The 20,321-nt window shown below is 42.2% G+C and overlaps 1 protein-coding gene and 1 long non-coding RNA gene across 7 annotated transcripts in view; both read left to right on the top strand.

Moving 5' to 3' along the window:
* LOC308463895 overlaps positions 1-20,321 on the top strand; it is a 288,783-nt gene that overhangs the window by 85,475 nt on the left and 182,987 nt on the right. The window lies entirely within an intron of this gene.
* TMEM218 (transmembrane protein 218) lies at positions 1,894-19,178 on the top strand. 5 transcript variants are annotated; one of them, XM_080982675.1, is made up of 6 exons: positions 1,894-2,145; positions 2,855-2,915; positions 4,056-4,128; positions 6,037-6,147; positions 8,438-8,540; positions 18,928-19,178. In XM_080982675.1, exons 4-6 carry the CDS (start codon positions 6,038-6,040, stop codon positions 19,078-19,080), a joined length of 366 nt encoding a protein of 121 aa, XP_080838801.1. In that variant the 5' UTR covers positions 1,894-2,145; positions 2,855-2,915; positions 4,056-4,128; position 6,037; the 3' UTR covers positions 19,081-19,178. The 5 variants fall into 5 exon arrangements, with proteins under 5 accessions (XP_080838801.1, XP_080838798.1, XP_080838800.1 ...); XM_080982672.1 differs by having other exon boundaries at positions 2,855-3,136; XM_080982674.1 differs by having other exon boundaries at positions 1,894-2,254.

The raw sequence follows: 20,321 nt of genomic DNA, 5'->3' as shown, positions 1-20,321 counted from the left end.
GTTGCCTACCCCTGGTTTAATATGACCAAATTTGTATCAGCTAACAAAAAAAAAAGCTATGACTTTTACCAAATCGTATCCTCTTTATTTGCTTAAACTTGCAGCACGAAGCTGAGAGCTCGTGTCACATTTGGGTCTCCTGTGCCTATAAATAAGCTGAGAAACTTATTAAATGTCAACAAATCAGCAATTGTCTAAAATTCTGTGCGCGCACACACGCACACACACGCACACACACACACACACCCTGGACCCAATGGCCCTCTTGCACCCGCATCCTCCAGCCCTACATCACAAATGTGTCTAATGCCCTTTTAAAGCTGTCTGCTGGAGGATATGTCAACATGAGGCAAAAGCAAGACTGAGCTCACACAGACAGTATCTTCGTTTCTTACTGACGCTGCTGGACTTTTAAAGAAAACAGAAATCCAGATACTGCAGTCCCTTAGCAAATCTGGGAAAAGAGGGGAAAAAGGGGGGGAGGAGGAAAAGGACAGATGGTAAATTAGTCGCAAGTTGATAGTACAAGTGTTTCTATTTTGGATCTTCTCTTAATGTTCAAAATACCACAAGCATGACAAGCATAGGAATGTTTTCCTCTATATAAAAAAAAAGTTTTTAGCAGAGGTAGAAAATGCAGAAACACATGTGCATATACCACAACTTCATCTCTGCACCACCCACCACCTTTGCCCAAAAAATGAATTACCGTATTTTTTGCACCATAACACTCACTTTTTTCCTCCTAAAAAGTAAGGGGAAATGTCTGTGCGTGTTATGGGGGGAATGCCTACGTGTGGCATGCCTACGGATTTTCCTCCTCTAAAAACTACGTGCGTGTTATGGTCGGGTGCGTGTTATAGAGCGAAAAATATGGTAATATATTGGGAGGGGGGGAGTTGTTGAGCTTTTTTTTAGGAAATCAAAGTTGGGGGCAGAATTGAGTACTTTTGATGCTTTTCACTTTTCATATTTGTGGATCTGCACTATGCCCTCAGTACGGTATTGGGCTTTGATACAATAGGAACACTAGAATAAAAAAAATAAGAAGAATGATAACCGCCTATTTCAGTGTCACCCATTTATTATTATTATGAAGTACAAATTAGAAGGAAAAAAAATATGCAAAAAAAGAAAATACACAAGAAAGAGAAAATACATATAACCAAGAAAATAATTAGAAAATATTTTGTCTCTTTTCAAATTTAGTTATTTATATTTATACCTCTATAAAATACTATTCACAATAAAGAGGAGAAATGAAAGATAATGAAAGATAAGATATAAGAAAAAAGAACAAAGAGAAAATAAAGAATTAGGAGAAAAAGATCAAAAGTGAAAATTTTAAAAGTAGATAAGCTCTCACACATTTTATTGTCAGTGATCTCGGGCACCATGGGGAAAGGCGGAGTTAAACCCTCATTGTGCTTATACAGTAAAAATGGGTCACAAATTCAGAATAACTTTGCCACTTTCTTGCGGAAGGGCTTCTCGTTATCCTTATTTTTAGCTCATCCCCAGCGCTAGCTAATTTGACAGTTTTGGAAAAAAACCGGCATCTATTTAAATGCAATTAACATGCATTGCATTCTTCTTGGACAGAGCGAGCAGGCCCGCTAATCGGCAGTCTGATTCTGCGCGACTCCCGGCGGGAGCGACGGCTCTTGTTCCGACAGGGGAGGCATCGGGCAGAAGACGAGAAGCCGATTGGTGCAGAGCGCACTCCCCCTCCTCCCCTGAGCCAATCAGCCGGCGCGTTCCCGAAAAGCCGCGGCGCCCTCTGGCAGAAGGCTTCGCGTTGCCCATGGTAACCTCCAATCCGGTCTGGAAAGAGGGATGAAACGAAAGTGGTCATTGGCTCCCGCCGGGCGGGGTTGACTAGTATCTTCGTTGGGATTGGTTAAGGTGGTTGAGGCGAGGACTGAAAACTTCCACGGAGGGGCCTTCACCGCCTGTGCGGGACTTGCCCGCTGGTAGGGAGCGGGGCAGCAGCTTCTTTGGGCTCCGCTCTGTGAGGGGGAGACCCCCGGGTCTGTTACAGCGGCAAAGCTTTGGTTTCCAAAGGGCTTCAATCTCGCACGTCCTCTCACACAACAGCCCTGCGAGGTTGGGCTCACCTTGTTGTGCCAGGCAGAGATTCAACAGGTGAAGCTTTATGGCCTCTCCCTGTTGGGAGAAGCTGCATCTATCTAACTTGCCCCCCCCCAACTTTCCTCTTTCACACAACTGTTAAAAGCATAGAAGCGCTTAATAGGTATTTATTTTACTCTCTCCTCTCTCTCTCTCCTCCCTCCCCATCACTTCTTGGCCTGACCTACTTTGCAGGGTTGTTGTGAGGCCTGTTAAAGCTGGGGGGGGGGGTATGGTAATATGATTATTTTATTAACTGTTATTTTATTATTATTTATTTTCAGTATTATTTATTTTATTAACTGCTAAAATGATTATTTTTTGTTATTATTTATTTCATCATCATTATTTTATTAACTGCTAAAGTGATTATTGTTTTATTATTAGTTATTTCATCATTTATTTAATTAACTGCTAAAATGATTGTTTTATTAATTGTTACTTTATAATTATTTATTTTATCATTATTTATTAACTGCTAAAATGATTGTTTTATTAATTGTTATTTTATAATTATTTATTTTATCATTATTAACTGCTAAAATGATTATTGTTTATTTTATAATTTATTTTTTTATTAAATGCTAAAATGATTATTTTATCAATTGTCATTTTATCATTTTTTATTTTATCATTATTATTTATTTTATTAACTGCTAAAATGATTTTTTTATTAATAACTGTGCCGTCGTATCGTTATGCTTTTTTAAAATTATTATTACAGTGGAACCTCGGTTTTTGAACGTCTCCGTTGACTAACGTTTCGGAACGCCGAAAACCTGGAAGTAACTGTCTCCGTTTTCGAACGCACCTCAGAAGTCGAACTCCCGAGGCGGCTTCCGTATTGAGTTTCTCGTATTAATTTTTCCGTTTTGAGGCTTCCGTATTGAGTTTTCAGTTTTCGAACGTTTCGGAAATTGGACAGTCTTCTGGAACAGATTACGTTCCTAAGCCAAAGCATGTTCTTAATGTTGTACACCGACCTGGGATCTTCTGATAAAAGGCGGTAAATGAATGGAATAAATAAAAATATAACTCAAACGAGGATATGCGAACTATTGTGTTCTGCCCTGAGCTTGGGGATCCTTGGTGGGGTACTTTATTTATCTTTTACTCTGCACTTCCACTTCCCTGGAAGCCCCCAGAATAGCTTATGGATCAAGACAGTCGCTGCCCGCAGGCTCAGATGTTGTGCTGGTCCCGAGGGTTAACCGTGCGGCGAGGTCTGAGTCCAGTCCAAGGTTGAGGGTGCGGTATGGATGCTGTCTGTAAAAGCTGAAGCTGGGTCCAAGGCAGGGAATCGGGTGAGGTCAGGAGCTCCGGCAGAAGAGCAGGACGGGGTGCAGGCAGGAACAGGCTACCAACAATGTTGCTCCCACAACTTGGGACTGGGACTGGCTGGCTTTTATCTGCCCCGAGGCATAGGGCGGCCCCGGTCCACAGGTGACTCGCCTCTCCTGGCCTGGAGGCGAGCACTCCTCCTGTGGGAACTTAGTTCCCTCAGCCTCTCTGCCCTGAGCCTCTGTAGCTCAGGAGAGGCTGGAGGGTTATCGGACCTAGAGGCAACCTCAGCTTCCCCTGACGGGGCTGAGAGTGGAGCACCTGCAGGCAGTGGGTCCTCCATCATCTCAGGAGCCAGAGCAGACTCAGCTGATACCTGCACCTGAGGATCCAGCACAGGTGAGGACCCTTCAGGCTCAAGCCCCAGCCCCGGCTCAGCTGGTTCTGGAGGCGGGGACTCCTGTGCAGGCTGGGATTCCTCAGGTTCAGCATCTGAGTCCAAATCCCAGGCCATCACAGATGTGTTATAAAAGGAAAAGGGAAAGTTCATGCTCTTGGTTACAAGTTCTTCTAGTGATCAGGTGGGATGGAAACATAACAGAGCAAAAGGGAGAAAGCTTAATCTGTTGCATTTCTGCTCCTAGTTTGTGATGCTGCTTTGAAAGGCGCAAGAGGCCCCACCAGAAGGAGGAAAAAGCAGCGTTCACTTACTGTGAAGTAAGTCTGTAATATTTCTATTTTGCAAGTTGGGAACTGAGAACCTAAGATCAGACCTTCATCTCATCCAGGATTCTGTTTCATACAGTGGCCAACCATAAGTTGGGCATAAAGACAACGTTGATGTTTTCATCCATGAGTTCTCTTAAGGGAGTTTCACATTTTATGGGGCAGCAATCATGCTTGACTGTGGCCAGTGACCTACATTTTTGGTTCAATATCCATTATTTTTGATCATTTTTTTAAACCCATGTCTTGGGTTGCCATATGTTCCTCCTTTTAAAATTTTGTCCCTTCTGCTAGACATTTTTACAAGCTTCCAGATGGGCAGTAAAGACTTGCTTTCAGTTTGCTTTTTTTCCTAAACAAGCCCTGGGTTCCCATTGATCTTTTTACCAGTACAGTGGTACCTCGGGTTACATACGCTTCAGGTTACAGACTACGCTAATCCAGAAATAGTACCTCGGATTAAGAACTTTGCTTCAGGATGAGAACAGAAATCGTGCTCCGGCGGTAGCGAGGAGGTCCCATTAGCTAAAGTGGTGCTTCAGGTTAAGAACAGTTTCAGGTTAAGAACAGACCTCCAGAACGAATTAAGTACTTAACCCGAGGTACCACTGTAATTGAATGGCCGTACTGGTATCTGAATGCATGCTCATGGCTTTTCTTAATTGGTTTTAAATTACATTATGCTGGGTGATACTGTTTTTATGGTTATTTATGGTTCATGTTGTTTTTAAAATAGAATTTTACATATAATATATTCAAAAATCATACAATTCAAAGAAATTCAAAATGTACACTACTTGGACACACTGCATTGATACATCAGTAGTATTATCTTGTTGCATGTAATTGTAATGATGCACCATCCTTATATATTTTTTTCAGGGGACACTGATGGTTCTTAAGATAATTTTTGTATTTTTTTTATTTCGATTCATAACGCGTATTTAAAATCTATTCTGGGAACTGCCTTGCAATGTTATTTCCCCCTAAAAGATGGCTTCTAAATATTGTAAATTAGCAACCTTGTACTCGGTGTTGTTCAAGAATTCTAAGAAACCAAAGAATCAGTTTTTAAAGGTTCTCTCTGCCATCTTGATTCAAAAAGCCACCCAATGGTATGAAAATTTATATGAAAATTTACCCCCTGATCTCAAGAGCCATCAAGCAATATTGGGTTGCAATATCTTAACAGGTCAGGGTGGATAAAAATCAATGATTTTAAAATAATAATAATAAAAAAATGGTGTGTTTTTTATTTAAATCGGATTTTTAAAATAAAATGCTTTTGGATGAAAAATCTTTCTAAAGATAGTTGTCTGTTTAAGTTACATTATAGTCCAAAGGCTATTCATCAGGAAATAAGGATTTGTTTTAAGTTTTTTATGTGTGCTAAAACTTAATCTGTTGTTGTTTTTTAAAATCATTTAACCACATCAATTAGCAAACATGGATACATATGCTATAATGTTATTGTTTTAGTTAAGTAAATTGTTATTAGGGAAATGATTATTTTTCTCCTTCCAATAAAGTATAGCAGAAAAGTTGTCCAAATATAAACAATAATTTCATAATTATCTATGTATTTCTAATAGTATAACCAAATCAGTAATTTTTGATATAACTGTAAAAACTACTCTGAAAAGTTATTATTCCAAAAATGAAACCTTCATATGGCTGTAAATATTAAGATTATACCAGCAAGAATGAGTCTTTCTGCTGAAAAAAAAGATTTAAATCAAGTCTTACTGACTAGTGATTTAAATCGATTTGATTTAAATCAAATCCACCCTGTAAGAGGTGTTGAAATGCACAACTTCCACAGATGCCAAACCCCCAGGAATGAATGGGAAAGGTGGTGCTATGCTAACAAAAAGTTCAGCAGTGCTTCTTTCTTTTCAGGATGCCTGGCACAATTCTTGGAGTTGGGCCAGGAGTATTTATCTTAGCGCTGCTCTGGGTACTGACCTTGCTGCTCTGCGTGTTGTTATCCAGAGCTTCTGGACTCGCTAGGTAAGGTGCCGTCTCCTGCTGGGAAAGTAATTGGAGAGGAAACTGCTAACCACATGGATTTCAGGCAAATATTTCAGCCATTCCTCCTCAGAAGAAGGTTGGGTTCCATCATTTAATTAATTACATGTTACTTCCCCACCTTTCACTCCAGGGAGCTCAAGGTGTGGTGATTTTTAGTGCTTTGTCACAAGAAACCCTTGATTGATTTTTGGAGGGGACAGAAAAGATATCGGAGGTGCTAACCAGCCTGCTACTGATCTATTCTGAATTATTATTTTCCTGCATGTGTTTTTTTAGAGTGAAGCAACTATGTTTAGAGGGGAGGAGAATACTGCGGATTAATGGGGTTTTTTAAATAAAAAAACCCGGGGCAGCAATGTTTAGACGATGTTTTTTAAAATAAAAATTGATCAACTGAAAAGGTGCACCAATTCGTCACAGCTAATCTTTTACAAATGCAGGTGCTAATGGAAACTGCAGATAGCAAGTACCAGCTTAGAAGAAACTTTCCTTATCTTTCTCACAAAGGAGTGAATGCCTTTTCTAGGGTGATGCCCGTTATGATGTCATGTAAAACAGGAGCATCCTTTTTTCCTTCAGAACTATTGTTTTCCTGAAGTTGCAAGTTTTATTTAATCAATTAATCCGCTGAAACTTGTATAATTAACCAGCCAAGATTTATTTAATTGGAGAGCAGCCTTTAAAAAACAAAACCTCAAGTATTCAAAATGTGGATTGTGAAATTATTTGAAAAGTATAATAGACTCATTAAATCCCCTGCCACCACCAAAACAAAATGAAAGACTTCTCCATGTTCTATCCAATTATTCTCAGGGAAGACTTGGGATATTTAATATCTTCCTTTTTACTGCATAATGTTTCATTTGTAAAATCAAATATTCATAGCATTTTTAATGAGGAAGGGTTACCTGATCATTTTGCTTGTGTACTTGGCTTTCTTTTCTTACTTATGGTTTGATAAATTAGTGAGTCTTTGCTTGTCTAATTCATCTCCAGCTATTGGCTAGGTACCCAAATTTTGGTATGGCTAGGGTGTCTATTTCTTCAGCAGCTGGGAAGACCCAATATCAGGGAGGGAACCATCTTGTATCCTATCCCCCCCCCCCCCCGCACAGCAGCCATATGGTTGTCACCTTATGTCTCTGCCCACCCCCCTTTTAAAAAAAATGTAGACAACATTTTATGATTTTATCTTTGCAGTGGACATTATTGTCAATTTTTTTGCTGTTGTTCTTATTTGGCACAGTCTATAAGTAATAAACAATGTCAAAGGAAAATTGGCAGCCACATATCCTCTACTTAATCTAATAAGTGCATCTTTTAGCTTCTCAAGACATGGTGTATATTGGCAGTTACTGCACAGCCTTTTTCTATTAAAAAAAATAATCAAAGGAAGCTGGCATCAAAAGGATGTGGGTTGCAGAATACATTTTTTCCAGAACTGGCCATATCCTTCTGAGGATCCTTCCTGTAGTGTAATGAGGTAGAATCCAGTCCTGGTAAATTCATAGTGTACTTTTCACTGGCGTCGTTGCATTGATTCTTGAAAATTGCACCCTAAAGTTACAGTCATTAAACGCTTTGGGCTGTATCCAATGTAGCATTAAGTTGCTCATTCCATTAGCAAAGATTTACACTTGTGCAGAATGGGACTTCCCGCCTGCCCCAATCCAAAATCTGTTATTGGGGTTCCCTCAATCTTCTAGACAGATTTGGAGAGGGAAGGGGGGTGGAGTTCTGTTGTGCAAACATAAATCCTTGCACTAATGAAATGAGTGCGTTGAATGCCACTCTTTGCTACAGATTCGTCCATTTGGGGCTGCTCTGGGAGGTTCTCTTGTCCACTGTGATGCAAGGAGGAGCTGAGGTGCTTGCAAACAGCAGAAGATGCTAGCATACTGGAAGCCAAATCCTGTGCAGGTCTTCACACCTGGATGCCTGGCATAGTCTGTTAAATTTCCTGAGTCAGTGGGAGAAAAGGCAGCTATGGCTCCCTTCTACCTGTTCTCACCACTTTCACCATCTAGATTCCTGGGTTCTTGCTTGCTGGTAGCAGACAAGGGAATGAGCGGATTCTATGACCAGGAAGGTAAAGGGTGGGAACTACCCTGGTTGCTTTCTGCTCTGCCCCATTAGGGCATTTAAAGGAGTGTGTGCCCGGGTAGTGACATGGAGCAACTCTATGCAGCTTTATTTAAATCTTCTTCTAAGAAAGTGTGGCTAGGATTAGCAGTGATTCCTGTGGTTTCTCCCCACTCTCTCTCCCCAGGTTCTCTGTCATTGTGGTTTTCTTAGCTGCTGTGATCATCACGTTGGTTCTGTTGCTTTTCCCTCGTGCCAGCGAGTTGCCTGCACCGGCTGCAGAAATTAAGGTAAAGTTATTGAGAAGCTCGCCCTCCACAAATCTGTAGCATTTCATACTAACGGTTTCAAATACGTGCTGTTTATAAGCCAACACAGATTTCAAGAGGGCCAAGTTCTAGCACCAAGTATAGTCCCAGTGAATTTGCATCAGTACAAGCCGTTGGCTAATTGAACATTTCCCAAGGGAAAGCAAATGCCGCCAGGTCAAGTGAGTCATTGTTGGGAAAGGGAGAAGGGAAGTCAGCATGCTGCCACGAAAGGGCTGCTAGATGACTAAGGCCACGGTTGGTATTTGGGAATCAGGTGTTCAGGCTGAGAGCAGGCACCTATTTAGTTATTTGACTTATTAATCTCATGCTACCTAGAAGGTCTCCAGTCAGCTTACATTTAAATACATAAACATAAATGCATTATACCATAGCAGGGGGGGAATAATAGAAAACATTAAATGTTTTCATTCAGTAATCAAAAACAGCCCCACCACCCCACGAGCCATAGGAAGGTGGGGAATGGGAAGCCTTTCACTAGTACTGAAAGGATGTAAGGGAAGGTGCTAGATGGAACTCAGTGGGGAGAGCATTCCACAGTTGAGGAGCCACGACTGAAAAGACTCTCCCTTCTCATCACGCTCTGAATCATCCCTCAGAAAAGGGACCGGAGGGCCTCAGATCATGTGTCTTTAGGTACCTTGAACGCCAGTGGACTGAAGGCAAGTTTAGAGGTCAGGTGGGAGCCAGTAAGTTTGGAAGTGAAGAGAACCAGCTGGCATGCCCTACTAACTAATTGTCCAGACTGAGCAAAGTCAGCAGGATTCATTCATTCACTCATTCAGAAATTTATAGCCTTGCTTTTTGAGGAACTTTCTTCCCAGAGCAGCTTACAGTCTCTAGTAAAAACCAACTCCACCCGACAAACAAGAAACCCACCTTAAAAAAAAGTGAAATACTGAAATAGAAGACAATACAGATGGGGCCTGTGAAAACAGTTTTCTTGTCAACCATTAGAAACGAAAGAAAGTCTTGAGGGTGGGGTGGTGGTGGTTAGTGTTTAATTACATCTCTCAAACAGCCTGATTTAGCAGCAGGTTCTCTGTCCCTTTGACCCTTCCCATTCCCAAAGCCAACAAACAAACAAAACCCCTTTCATTTGAAAAGTGTCTGTGTGTGTGTGTGTGTGTGTGTGTGTGTGTAACTTGAGAATTCTCACTAGCTGAAATGGGGCCTTCCTCTTCAAGACAAGGAAGGTTGCGATTTGAGTGCCCTGCTTTCAAATACAGGCCTTTCTGAAGGCCTTTGTATCGCCTCGGCATTACCTGACTCCCCAGGCCAGGAGAATACTGTATTGGAAACAAAATGACATATAACCATACCGATACATTAATACAAATCATCATGAATGCACAATGAAGACTTCTGGAGAACCCCTTGATCTCTTCATTTGATTGATGGCATTAGGTAGGTAGGAAGAGGAAAGAACAAAACCATTTCAGATGTTGGTTCATGCAGCCCCCAGCCCCCCCATCATGCAGGCAGGCTTATTTGCAGACGCTGCGGACTGCACATCTTTGTCCATACATGGAAATTTGTGTGTGCCCCTGCAGACATTTTTATTTGGTACATCCTGGCACAAGGAAGGTACGTCAGGTGCATATGGATCACGTGGTCATGGCCTTGGATGCCTCCTTAGAGATGGGTGCAGGAGTGCCCTTGCTTCAGCAGTTCACTATGTTAAGGCCCTACATGCCAGAGAAATGTGAACCGGGCCTCTTCAGGGTTTGCATCTCCCAAACAAGAAAGATGGCTTCCCATTGCAATCTCCCATTAGCTGGAGATTGAGGGAGGTTGCAGTGCCAATATAAGAGCCATAATTACCATTAGGTGTAATGGAGATAAATGAAGGACAATCAAAATGCATTCAACTAATGTTTCATAGAAAATATTGCAGTGTGGGTGCGCTTCATAATGTACCTCTAAAAGACAATGGTGTTATGTGTGATATAGTGATACACAGAAGGAAAAATCAATCTGTATAAAAAGCATTGCGGTTTGTTGCCGGAGATTAATCAATGGCTTAATTTACAATACTCATCAGAACATTTCGCCTCCACATTGCCACTGTTATCATTTACTTACATTTTCTTTTGTCCGTCTACACTCTGCTTCCTTTTACCCAGCTGAAAGAGTAAGATCTCTAGATAGTGGGAGCGGTTATAGTTCAGGTGCAGGGCATGTCCTTTGCATGCAGAAGGTTCCTGGTTCAATTGCTGGTATCTCCAGTGTAGGGAAGGAATGGTAGCTTAGTAGTAAAGCACATGCAGAAATGGGTTTTGGATCCTTAGTCAAGCCAAGAACTGCATTACCCCAATGGGAAGCTGTCAATGACTTTCCAGAACTTGGCAGGGCAAGAGCCAAGAGTTTGTACAATCCCACACCTTTAGTGCACGCAGAACCACAAAAAGCAAGGCCTAGGTGCTGGAATGAGGGAGAAAGAGCAGGAGAGCATTTCTTTGCTACGCGCTGAGAAAGGGATTCCATTTCTCAGTGTGTAGCATAGAAGCAAAACAGTCTGCTTGCAAGGAAAGAGAGCGATTCCTTTCTCTTCATGCAGCATAGGAATGCTGCCATCTGCCCATGGAGAAAAGGAGTTCCTTCCTTGCTGTGAAGCACAAAAAGAAGAGAGCAGTTGGTGGGGAAGGTTTCATAGACCAGACCTAGGTTCAATCCATGGCATCTCTAGGTAAAAACAGTTCGGATGATGAGCAGGTAATGAAACGGACCCTGCCCAAGATCCTGAAGAGTACCAGTCAGAGGAGGGCAAATAGTCTGATCTGGTGTAAGGCAGCACCTCAAGTTTCTGCAATCCGCTTGATGTCGGAGGACTCTTAATTCCAAAGTAGGGAGTGAGTTTTTTGTCTAGACAGTCCACGATTGAATCTTTGTTGGGGGCAAGTGGGATCTGACTGAAGCTAATTTTGTCTTCAGACGTTGGAGTGGAGAACTTTATTTTTTTTTAAGAGTTTGAGCTAGGAAGATGACCCTGGAATGGAATGTTTGCATTATTTACCCAAGTCACCCTATTAGGTACATTATAGCAGCCTGAGGGGAAATGCTTTTACACTGAGGTCTGTTTGCAAAGTGAATCTGTTTCCACTCTGGGTCATTTGCAAGAGAAATAGGTTGCTTCACTAGAAGGTGCATAGAAGATGCCTGGCTTTGCATTCATCATCACATGGGCATACTTGACTGTAACCAGGTTTAATGCATATTAGCAGGAAACTCTGGTTGCGACTGCTTGTTAAAATATTGTGGAAGCTATCTGGTACCTCTTTCTGCTCCTTTTTCATTTTTCTGATATCCATCAGTAGTTGGAAGAAGATGGATCAGGATCAACTGGTAGATCTCTTGAGTAACTTGCAGCAGATCAGCAAGGACTTCCAATTCCTAGTGGAAGTCAACAATAGAGAAAACAAAAAAAGCTGTTTTTAGTTCCTAAATTAGGAAATCAAGTATGTGCACACATGGGAGAGAAATGGAAGGGATCTGTCTGAGAGTTCTTGGGCTGAATATTCAGCCCGTCACTTTGCATGTAGCAGGAAACAAGCCCAGAAGCCACAGTTAAACTATACCTTGGCTTACAAATCCCAGTTTGTACAGAAGCCAGCTTTAAACCATGGCTGTGTAGCTTGGCTTCTTGGAAAGCCATTGACCATATTTTCGTGGTTTGCATGTAACAGGAAACTATGGTTAACCGTGGCTTCCTGGTGTGTTTCCCTGCTTGTCGGAAGGGACTGCATGTGACTGCAAGGAGCTCATGCATATCCCAGCTTATTAAACAAGGGTTTGATCATTTATACACGGTCCAGCTTTCCCTCTATGTTTTCCACTTGTTTTCCTGACAGCTCCTCGCATAACTGTTTTAACTCCTGCTCCACCACATCTCATTGCAGAGAAAAGTTCTAAGATTAGAGCAAAGGTCCATCTAATCCAATGTCCTGTTCCCCACAGTGGCTCTGGAAAGCCCAGAAGCAGAGCATAAAGACAATAGCCCTCCCTACTCTTTCCCCCCACCCCAAATGGTAATCAGTGGCACATGGCCTCTGAACACAGGTGTTTCATTTAGTCATCATGGCTAAATCAATGGATGTGTCCTATGTAGATTTGTTTCATCCTCTCTTAAAAGCCATTTAAGCCAGTTGTCCTCGCCATAAGATAAAAAGAGCCCTGCTGGGTCAGGCCAAAGACTCACCTAGCCCAGCACTCAGCCAGGTGCCTTTGGGTAGCCCACAAGGAAGACACGAACACAACAGAACCCTCCCAGCTTGTGATTCCCAGCAGCTGGTATTCAAAGGCATCCTGCATCAACATAGCTAGGGGCATGTATGTGTGGATTAGTGCTACTACTTCTCTACCTACCAAATCTTATGCAAGCTTCCATTAATTGTTGCCTTTGCTCTTAACTGAAATTGGCTTAATACCTATGTTCTGACTAAGAAACCTGCATAGGTTGAAAGCTTTCCACTGTGACCCCATGGTCACCAATGCCACATTCCTTGTTATTCCTACCTCTTCTGCCTGATTATCGTGCTCTGATATTACTGCGTCCTACCTGTTTCCCTCCAACAGTCTCCAGCATCCAGTGGAGCGTACTTGGGGTGATCCCCTGCCCAAGAAGTTACTTTCCCCTTCTATTTTTGTTCCACCTGTAACAACAAGACGGTTTTGATTTCTGTTGTTGCTTAATTTTAATGTATTGACGGTTAGTTCTGGCTCTTTGTCTGCTAGGTCTTTGATGTTAATTTCAGCCTGGCAATTATGTTTTAATAATGGATTGTTGTTAAATTTGTGCCTGTGTTTGCATTTTTGGAAAGCCCTTCAAGCACCTCTACTGAAAGGGAAAAGCAGGGTATAAATCTTTGTTACTTGTAAGTCACTTTGCAAGGATTTGTAGCCTGGAAGGTGGAACGATAAATGCTGCAGTGAGATGCATAAATCTGTGCTGCTACATGCTACAAGCAGAAGGCCAAACTATTTGATCCAAAGAGTTACTAGATTCTTCTCCATGTCCTCTTTTTCAGAAGCCTTGAACCCTCAACCCATTTCTCTACATTGCCCTAAATTTAAAGAGAGAAAGAGAAAAGTTATTCACGGTGGAGTTTTTTGTTGCTTCAGAGTTAAATCTTTTGATTTAACAGACTGACAGTCTGTTAAGAAGACCGCTGTATAAATGGCTGGCAATGAAGATGCGGATTTTAATTGTGATGATCACATCATCTTTGATCCTGGAAGCTCTTTTTTAATTATCTTGGTGCTGACACTTGGCTGCTATTAGAGTGCTTATCCCACCTCCGGGTGCCCTTTCTCCAGAGGCAACTGTAATCCTACCCGCTTTCCCCCCAAACCCCCACTTTCACTAGCACAGCTGCTGCCTCCAGCAGATTTCACCGATAATCAAATGTTCCTTCTCAAGGCTTTCCCGTGCTGCAAGATTAACAACCTCCCCCCCACCCCCGGTCTGAATTTCCATTACCAGCAGTTTGGCTCCCTCATGGATCAGCTTCGGAGGAAATTATCCCTCTTCCCAAAGGTTTCCTGGTCCTAATTATTTAAACTCCACATTCATTACATAGTCCTTCTCCTGTCTTCATCTCCTAGAGACACTGGGAATGTTTTGAGCTCTCTGGCGCAAAGGCTCCTTCCTGACTGCATTCCTCTACAAGGCCCCACTGCCGCCACACTCCAACAGCAGGGGAAATCACCTAGACTTACTTAGGACAGCTGTATCTTTTTTTCTTCTTCTGAAGAACTTTATTGTCTGCAATTTCAGTTTATAGCACATGCGCCCTTGTTACAAAGAATTAAAGCATAATTTCTCGGACCCCAAAGCGTCTGTTGGGTGCGGAATTGCATTTTCCCTTGCCAACTGGGTCACTGCAATTTGGAGTGCTGCCCAGAATGTGATTACATGGGAAAATAGGGATTTGCCCTGTACTGAGTCAGACCACTGGTCCGTCAAGCGAGTTACTGTCAACATGGACTGGCAGTGGCTCCCCAGGGTTCCAGATGGTCCGACCTGGAGATGCCTGAGATTCAACTTGGGGCTTTCTGCATGCAGAGCATGTAACGTAATGTGCCACTCTGCCACAGCAAGAGTGTCATGGACACCTGTTAAGTAGTGTCTGTGCTTCTAGGACAAGGACAGAATACAACTTCTCCCATCTCCTTAGCTGCAAGGAGATTTATGCTAGGTACTAAATGTGACAAATCCAGACTTTGCCTTGATTGCGCTCCCCCACCCCCTGATGTGCTCTTGGATGCATGCTGCGTGATATTTGCAAAAGAAAGGAAGACAGAGTGAGTGTTGCACAGCTTCCTCATATACACACAGCAAAGTTTTCCCTCCTCCCCACTCCATTCCAGAGAGCAACTAGAGATAGTAGAATTGCTATTTTCTCACTCAAGGGTAGGCAGAAGGTAGACCAGTGCCCACTTTTTGGACCACTGAACAGTGCCTGGTAGGTCCACTTGGTTGCTTGGAATTCCTGCAAAGAATGCTGACCTCGGTGTCTCCTGGTCTGAACCAGCAAGCCACTACCTATGCTGGTTTGCAGTCCTGTACATGCACTTTTGCTTAACACATGATGATGATGATGATGATGATGATGATTTTATACCTTGCCCATCTGGCTGGGTTCCCCCAACCACTCTGGGCAGCTCACAGCATATCTAAAAACTTAATAAAAACACCAAGCGTTAAAAACCTCAGATGTCTTCTAAAAGTTGTGTAGTTCTTTATCTCCTTGACATCTCAAGGGAGGGCGTTCCACAGGGAGGGCGCCACTGCTGAGAAGGCCCTCTGCCTGGTTCCCTGTAACTTTGCTTCTTGCAGTAATAATTAATAATGGCAGAACTGCACCAAGTTCTTGTGTGGCTACAAGATGCTCAGGGCACCTTTTATCCACAAAGGCAGATCTGCCTTGTGTCCTGAAGGACCAGACTGCTGGTGGCATAGGAGCTAAGTAAGGCACCAAGAAGTGCCTGTTGGAGACTGGTTCAATATGAGACATCCTAGCTTCTTAAGAGCTGGGAAAGGTGCCATGGGTTTGAGACCTCTAGGAGCCAAGGGGGGCTGCAGCAGTAGAGTTCAGCAGGTAACAAGTCTTTGTTGGAAATGAAGAGGAGTCTGCTGTACATATGGAGCTGGCAACAAGTGATATCACAAGTATGTTCTGGCCTTGGTGATGGAGGTGGTGCAAAAAGGCAAGGAGAAGCAATGAAGAAAGAGCAGTGGATCCAGCGAAGAAGGCTGCATGGCCTAAGAAGCAGAGCAGCTAATGCCCTGTTCAGGCATTCAGCTAATGCCCTGTTTCATGGAAATATTGATACCTAGCAGGTGTCAGCAAGGGCCAGTCGTCTGCTCTGAGTGTAGAGTCTTGCAAAGTAGTACCGTATTGGCCTGAATATAAGCCACACCCGAATATAAGCCGCTCCCTTAAAATTCTGCAGGCACTCACACCCGTTCCATTTTACTGTATGTCTGTTTCAGCAGCGATATCGTAAAAGCCCATTTTTGTAAGGTTGCAAATTTAAGCCTCACTTCAACTTTTCATGGTCAGAGTTTGGTAGAAAAGTGAGGCTTGTATTCAGGCCAGTACGGTATTCCTTCTGTTTTGGAACCCATTACTAGGTTAAGCCTGGTGTCAAAGCAAATCTGTCCCTGTATATTTGAAATTTCAGTCCTGGCCATATTTCAGCTACCACTCTCTACCCTCCATATTGTTCTTTTCCTCTATAGAATCACAGCAGGATCAGGAGAAGCTGTGGAAGCTGGACTTAGCAGTGCAGTCTGTCTTTGAGAGTCACTCCTGCACCGCAAAAGAGTCCATTCCTAGGATCTCTAGGACTCACCTCGGCAGCAGCCCAGCACAATATGGTATCAATAATGCATGCCCTGAGCTTTCGGCACCCAAAGCCTGCTAATTGGCTAATTAAAAAGTGCAGTGTGTTGAGCGAGCAAACATGTCACCCACAGGAGACTTGTTCTGTAGCGGAGCCGAGGTCAAACTTGTGTTAATGCTGTTTCATGAAACTCACCTTTGCTGTAAGCAGAGTGTAGAGCAGTCCCAGGAGCTGGGAAGAGGGTGTGGGAACCCGTCTCTTACTGATGGGGTGAGGTGCCTCACTACCAAACTCTTCTTTTTATTATATTTTTTTCCCCAGGCTGTTCAGGGGTTCTTATATGGCAGCTTTAACCTCACTCCTCCTCTCTTGCCCTAGCATGCATCTTTACTTATATTTGTAGGGCAAACTGACCGCTTTAACTTACCAGAGTTCAGTTTTCACTGCAAGGGCAGGGGGGCAACCGTGGGGCAGGCAGAGCACAAGCCAGCCGGACCCATGGCTTCTTGCAAATAATTCAAGCCTTAATGAGCATGGAAGGAAAACTCAGAGACTTTTAATTTGTGCATTTATTCATTCCAGCAGCTTTTTTTTTACTGTAAACAAGAATTGAAGTCACTCTTGCGTGAGAATATATTTGATACGAAATACAATTTGTTGAATTTGGTGGGATAAGTCCTCTGACCGGAGGCCAAAGCTACAGTATATGCTGTTGATTCTTTTTGTTGCTGTAGTCTCTCTTTAACTCTTTCTTGATTTTTTTATCCTGAGACGTTGAATTTCACCTATCGTCTCCTTCTTGAAGTTGGCGAGACATTGCAATATTTGGCTTTTGGTTGTTGCAGTTTTAGCATATGGCTCTCAGGATAGCTCATAATGAAATACAATCAACAATGAAATCAATGCAAGACAGGAAAATTCAAATTGACTATAAAACAGCCAACAACAGAGCAGTACTTAAAATATACATACAATGGTGGCCAAAATTGTGGAAACCTTTTGGAAAAAGTGTTTTTTTGAGGTTTGATGGCTTATAACACCACTTTGTTTTGGAGTAATACCATAAAATTATATATCACTGGAAAGATAATTTAATGAAGAATGTAATACAACAAAGTTTGTTCAATTATCTGTATTCTATCAAAAGTTATAGCCAAATTACCAGAAAAAGGAAGCACAACTTGCTTAGGTTGATATGCAGTACCTTTCCTTCATTTGAATGTAGTCAATGAGCATGAGTGTTAGAGAGCCAGTCATCAAATCTCAGAAATACACTTTCCCCAAAAGGTTTCCACAATTTTGTCCACTAGTGTAGGACTTTAAAAGATGGGTCTTTGTATGGCCCTGAAAAGATACCAGATTAGCAGCCAAGCAAGCCTTCTTAGGGAGAGAGTTCCATGAGCAGAAACATTCCATCACCAATGAAGAAACCCTTTCCTCGGTTTCCTGCCTCGCCTCTCACAATAAAGCCTTCTAGTGGAGAGACTGTCAGTGAGCTTGGCGCACAAAAAGGTTGATGTTCAAGTCTTTCTGCGGTGTTTGCTCACCCAGGCAGAGGGAGCAAGGGATGAGATGCAGCAGCCATTCCATCTGGCAGTGGCTGTGTGGCAGGCAGGGAAAGAAGTGTGCAGGACACTTCATTGGCGCTCCTGAGAGACCCTCAATGCTTGGCTCCTCTCGTTGAACTGTTTTCCATTCCAGCTGCTCAGTGTAAGAGCTTTGTAACAAATAATTATTTCCCGAGTTTGCTTTCCCTGCTCCAAATACACTTTCCTTTTGTGTCGTGTTTTTTTAGATGGTAACCCTGAGCGCAGGAGATTTGACTTGCTTTTATTAATCTGTGAGCACACCTTTTATTTATTTAAGAGGGCCTTCTCAGTAGTGGCGCCCGCCCTGTGGAACACCCTACCATCAGATGTCAAGGAAATAAACAACTATCTGAGTTTTAGAAGACATCTGAAGGCAGCCCTGTTTAGGGAAGTTTTTAATGCTTGACGTTTTATCATGTTTTTAATATTCTGTTGTCCAGAGTGGCTGGGGAAAACCAGCCAGATGGGTGGGGTGTAAATAAATGATGATGATGATGATGATGATGATGATGATATGGATATGGAACCATCTAATTGCACATCTAAGCAGCATTTTTCAAATTGGGCCTTGTGCTGCCTTCATACAGCAACAACTTCAGCCTGTCTGGCCTTGATCTGATCTCCAGCCAGCCATATTATCTTATAATTACAGAGTTGGAAATAAACAACTGTCTGACTTTTAGAAGACATCTGAAGACAGCCCTGTTTAGGGAAGTTTTTAATGTTTGATTCTATTTTTAATATTCTGTTGGGAGCTGCTCAGAGTGGGAAACCCAGCCAGATGGGTGGGGTATAAATAAATTATTATTATTATTATTATTATTATTATTATTATTCAAAGGAGAAGAAAAACAAGTAAGTCTTCTGTCATTGATATGCTCAGCTGTCACTTGTGCAATTTGTCTTCTCAGATTGTCGACACCTTCTTTATCGGCCGCTTCGTCCTGCTGTCCCTTCTCTGTGTGGTTTTCGTTGGGTGCCTCTTCATGGTTTTGGTTCACTATGTACTGCAACCAGTGTATGCCAAACCCTTGAGAACCCCTTCTGTTTGCAAAGGAGTATAGGTTGGCTGTATTGATTCTGGTCCATGTCAACTATAGTATTAGTAGCTGCTCTTTAGCTAGGACAACCTATTAAATAAAGAGACATTTTTTCACATTAATTTCCGATTTGACTTTTAACCAGTTTCCGTTTCCCTCTATGCTGTAGTCAAAGAAACTATGCCTGTGTATTTCTTTGTGGTAACTTCTGTATTTAGTAGTTTTAATTTAATGGATCCCCAAGGGCTTATTTATTGTCTCCCCCCTCCTTCCTGACACAGGTGAGAGATGCTAATGAGTCCCTCTGAGAAGTGGCTGGGCTGAGTTGTTCCAGGAGGACAAAAAGGAAACAGATCATTTTTCTTAGTCACCAAATTATTGTTGTCCACCCCTTAAAAAAAAAAGTACAGAGAAGCCCATATATGATTTAATGCCTCTCTTGGGGCTGAACCTCATGGTGCATTTAAAAAAACAAAAACCTGAGCTGGGAGTCATTTCACATCTGCCTGCACACACAGAAAGGGGAAAACGTAATGTATGAATGGATGAGTTGGAGATCTTGTTTATGCTCACACAAAGTCCGGAGTTTCAAATTGATTTCATGGGTCACATAATTATATTACTCTTTATTACTTGCATCTTTTAAAAATCCCACACATGATGGGGATTACAATTAGAATCCATGCCCAGGACTGCTTAGGGTGCCAAATCATATTTTGTGTATAAATTCTCTCTGTTCTTAAGTGGTGGTTCTCTGATCTAGATATCCTTGGATGCCAAGCGGTTTGCAAAGATCTCCTTTGCCAAATAGATGGTTGGTTCTGACCAGTGCTTTCCCCCCCTAAAAAAATGTGTAGGGGTACTCTCATTTTGACTCATTTTACAGTTCAAATTGGGAAAAATAAATACAGTAAATGGACAAAAGTACAAAGATTCACAAAAATGTTTAGGGGTATGCGTCCCCCCAGAAAAAAGCTCTGGTTCTGATATTAACATATACCCTCATGACAACTTCGCTCTGTGGAACTGGCTGTGTTAGAGGTACCACATGATATTTGGTTTGCATTTGTATGAAATTGATCTTTTAGCGTGCCAGCCCCTGTGGAACTCCCTGCCTATTGACATCAGGCAAGTACCGTCACTCTACTCTTTTCGGTGCCCGCTTAATGCATTTTTGTTCAGGCAAGCCTGCCCAGATATGTAGAATACTGACATGTGTTTTAATCTGTTTTTAATCTATCAATTTTTAAAAAAATGTTTTAAAT

This window comes from Podarcis pityusensis (genome assembly GCF_964106645.2).
Source record: "Podarcis pityusensis genome assembly, chromosome: 15".
Classification (NCBI taxonomy): Eukaryota; Metazoa; Chordata; class Lepidosauria; order Squamata; family Lacertidae; genus Podarcis; species Podarcis pityusensis.
The sequence above is the reverse complement of the archived record's forward strand: the minus strand, read 5'-3'. Positions and strand labels throughout refer to the sequence as shown.

Excerpts from the sequence above, each read along its gene's own strand:
- TMEM218 (XM_080982675.1), top strand. The coding sequence starts at position 6,038 with ATGCCTGGCACAATTCTTGGAGTTGGGCCAGGAGTATTTATCTTAGCG. Across the intron at positions 6,148-8,437 it reads AGAGCTTCTGGACTCGCTAG|GTTCTCTGTCATTGTGGTTT; the intron begins GTAAGGTGCCGT and ends CTCTCTCCCCAG. Across the intron at positions 8,541-18,927 it reads CACCGGCTGCAGAAATTAAG|ATTGTCGACACCTTCTTTAT; the intron begins GTAAAGTTATTG and ends TTGTCTTCTCAG.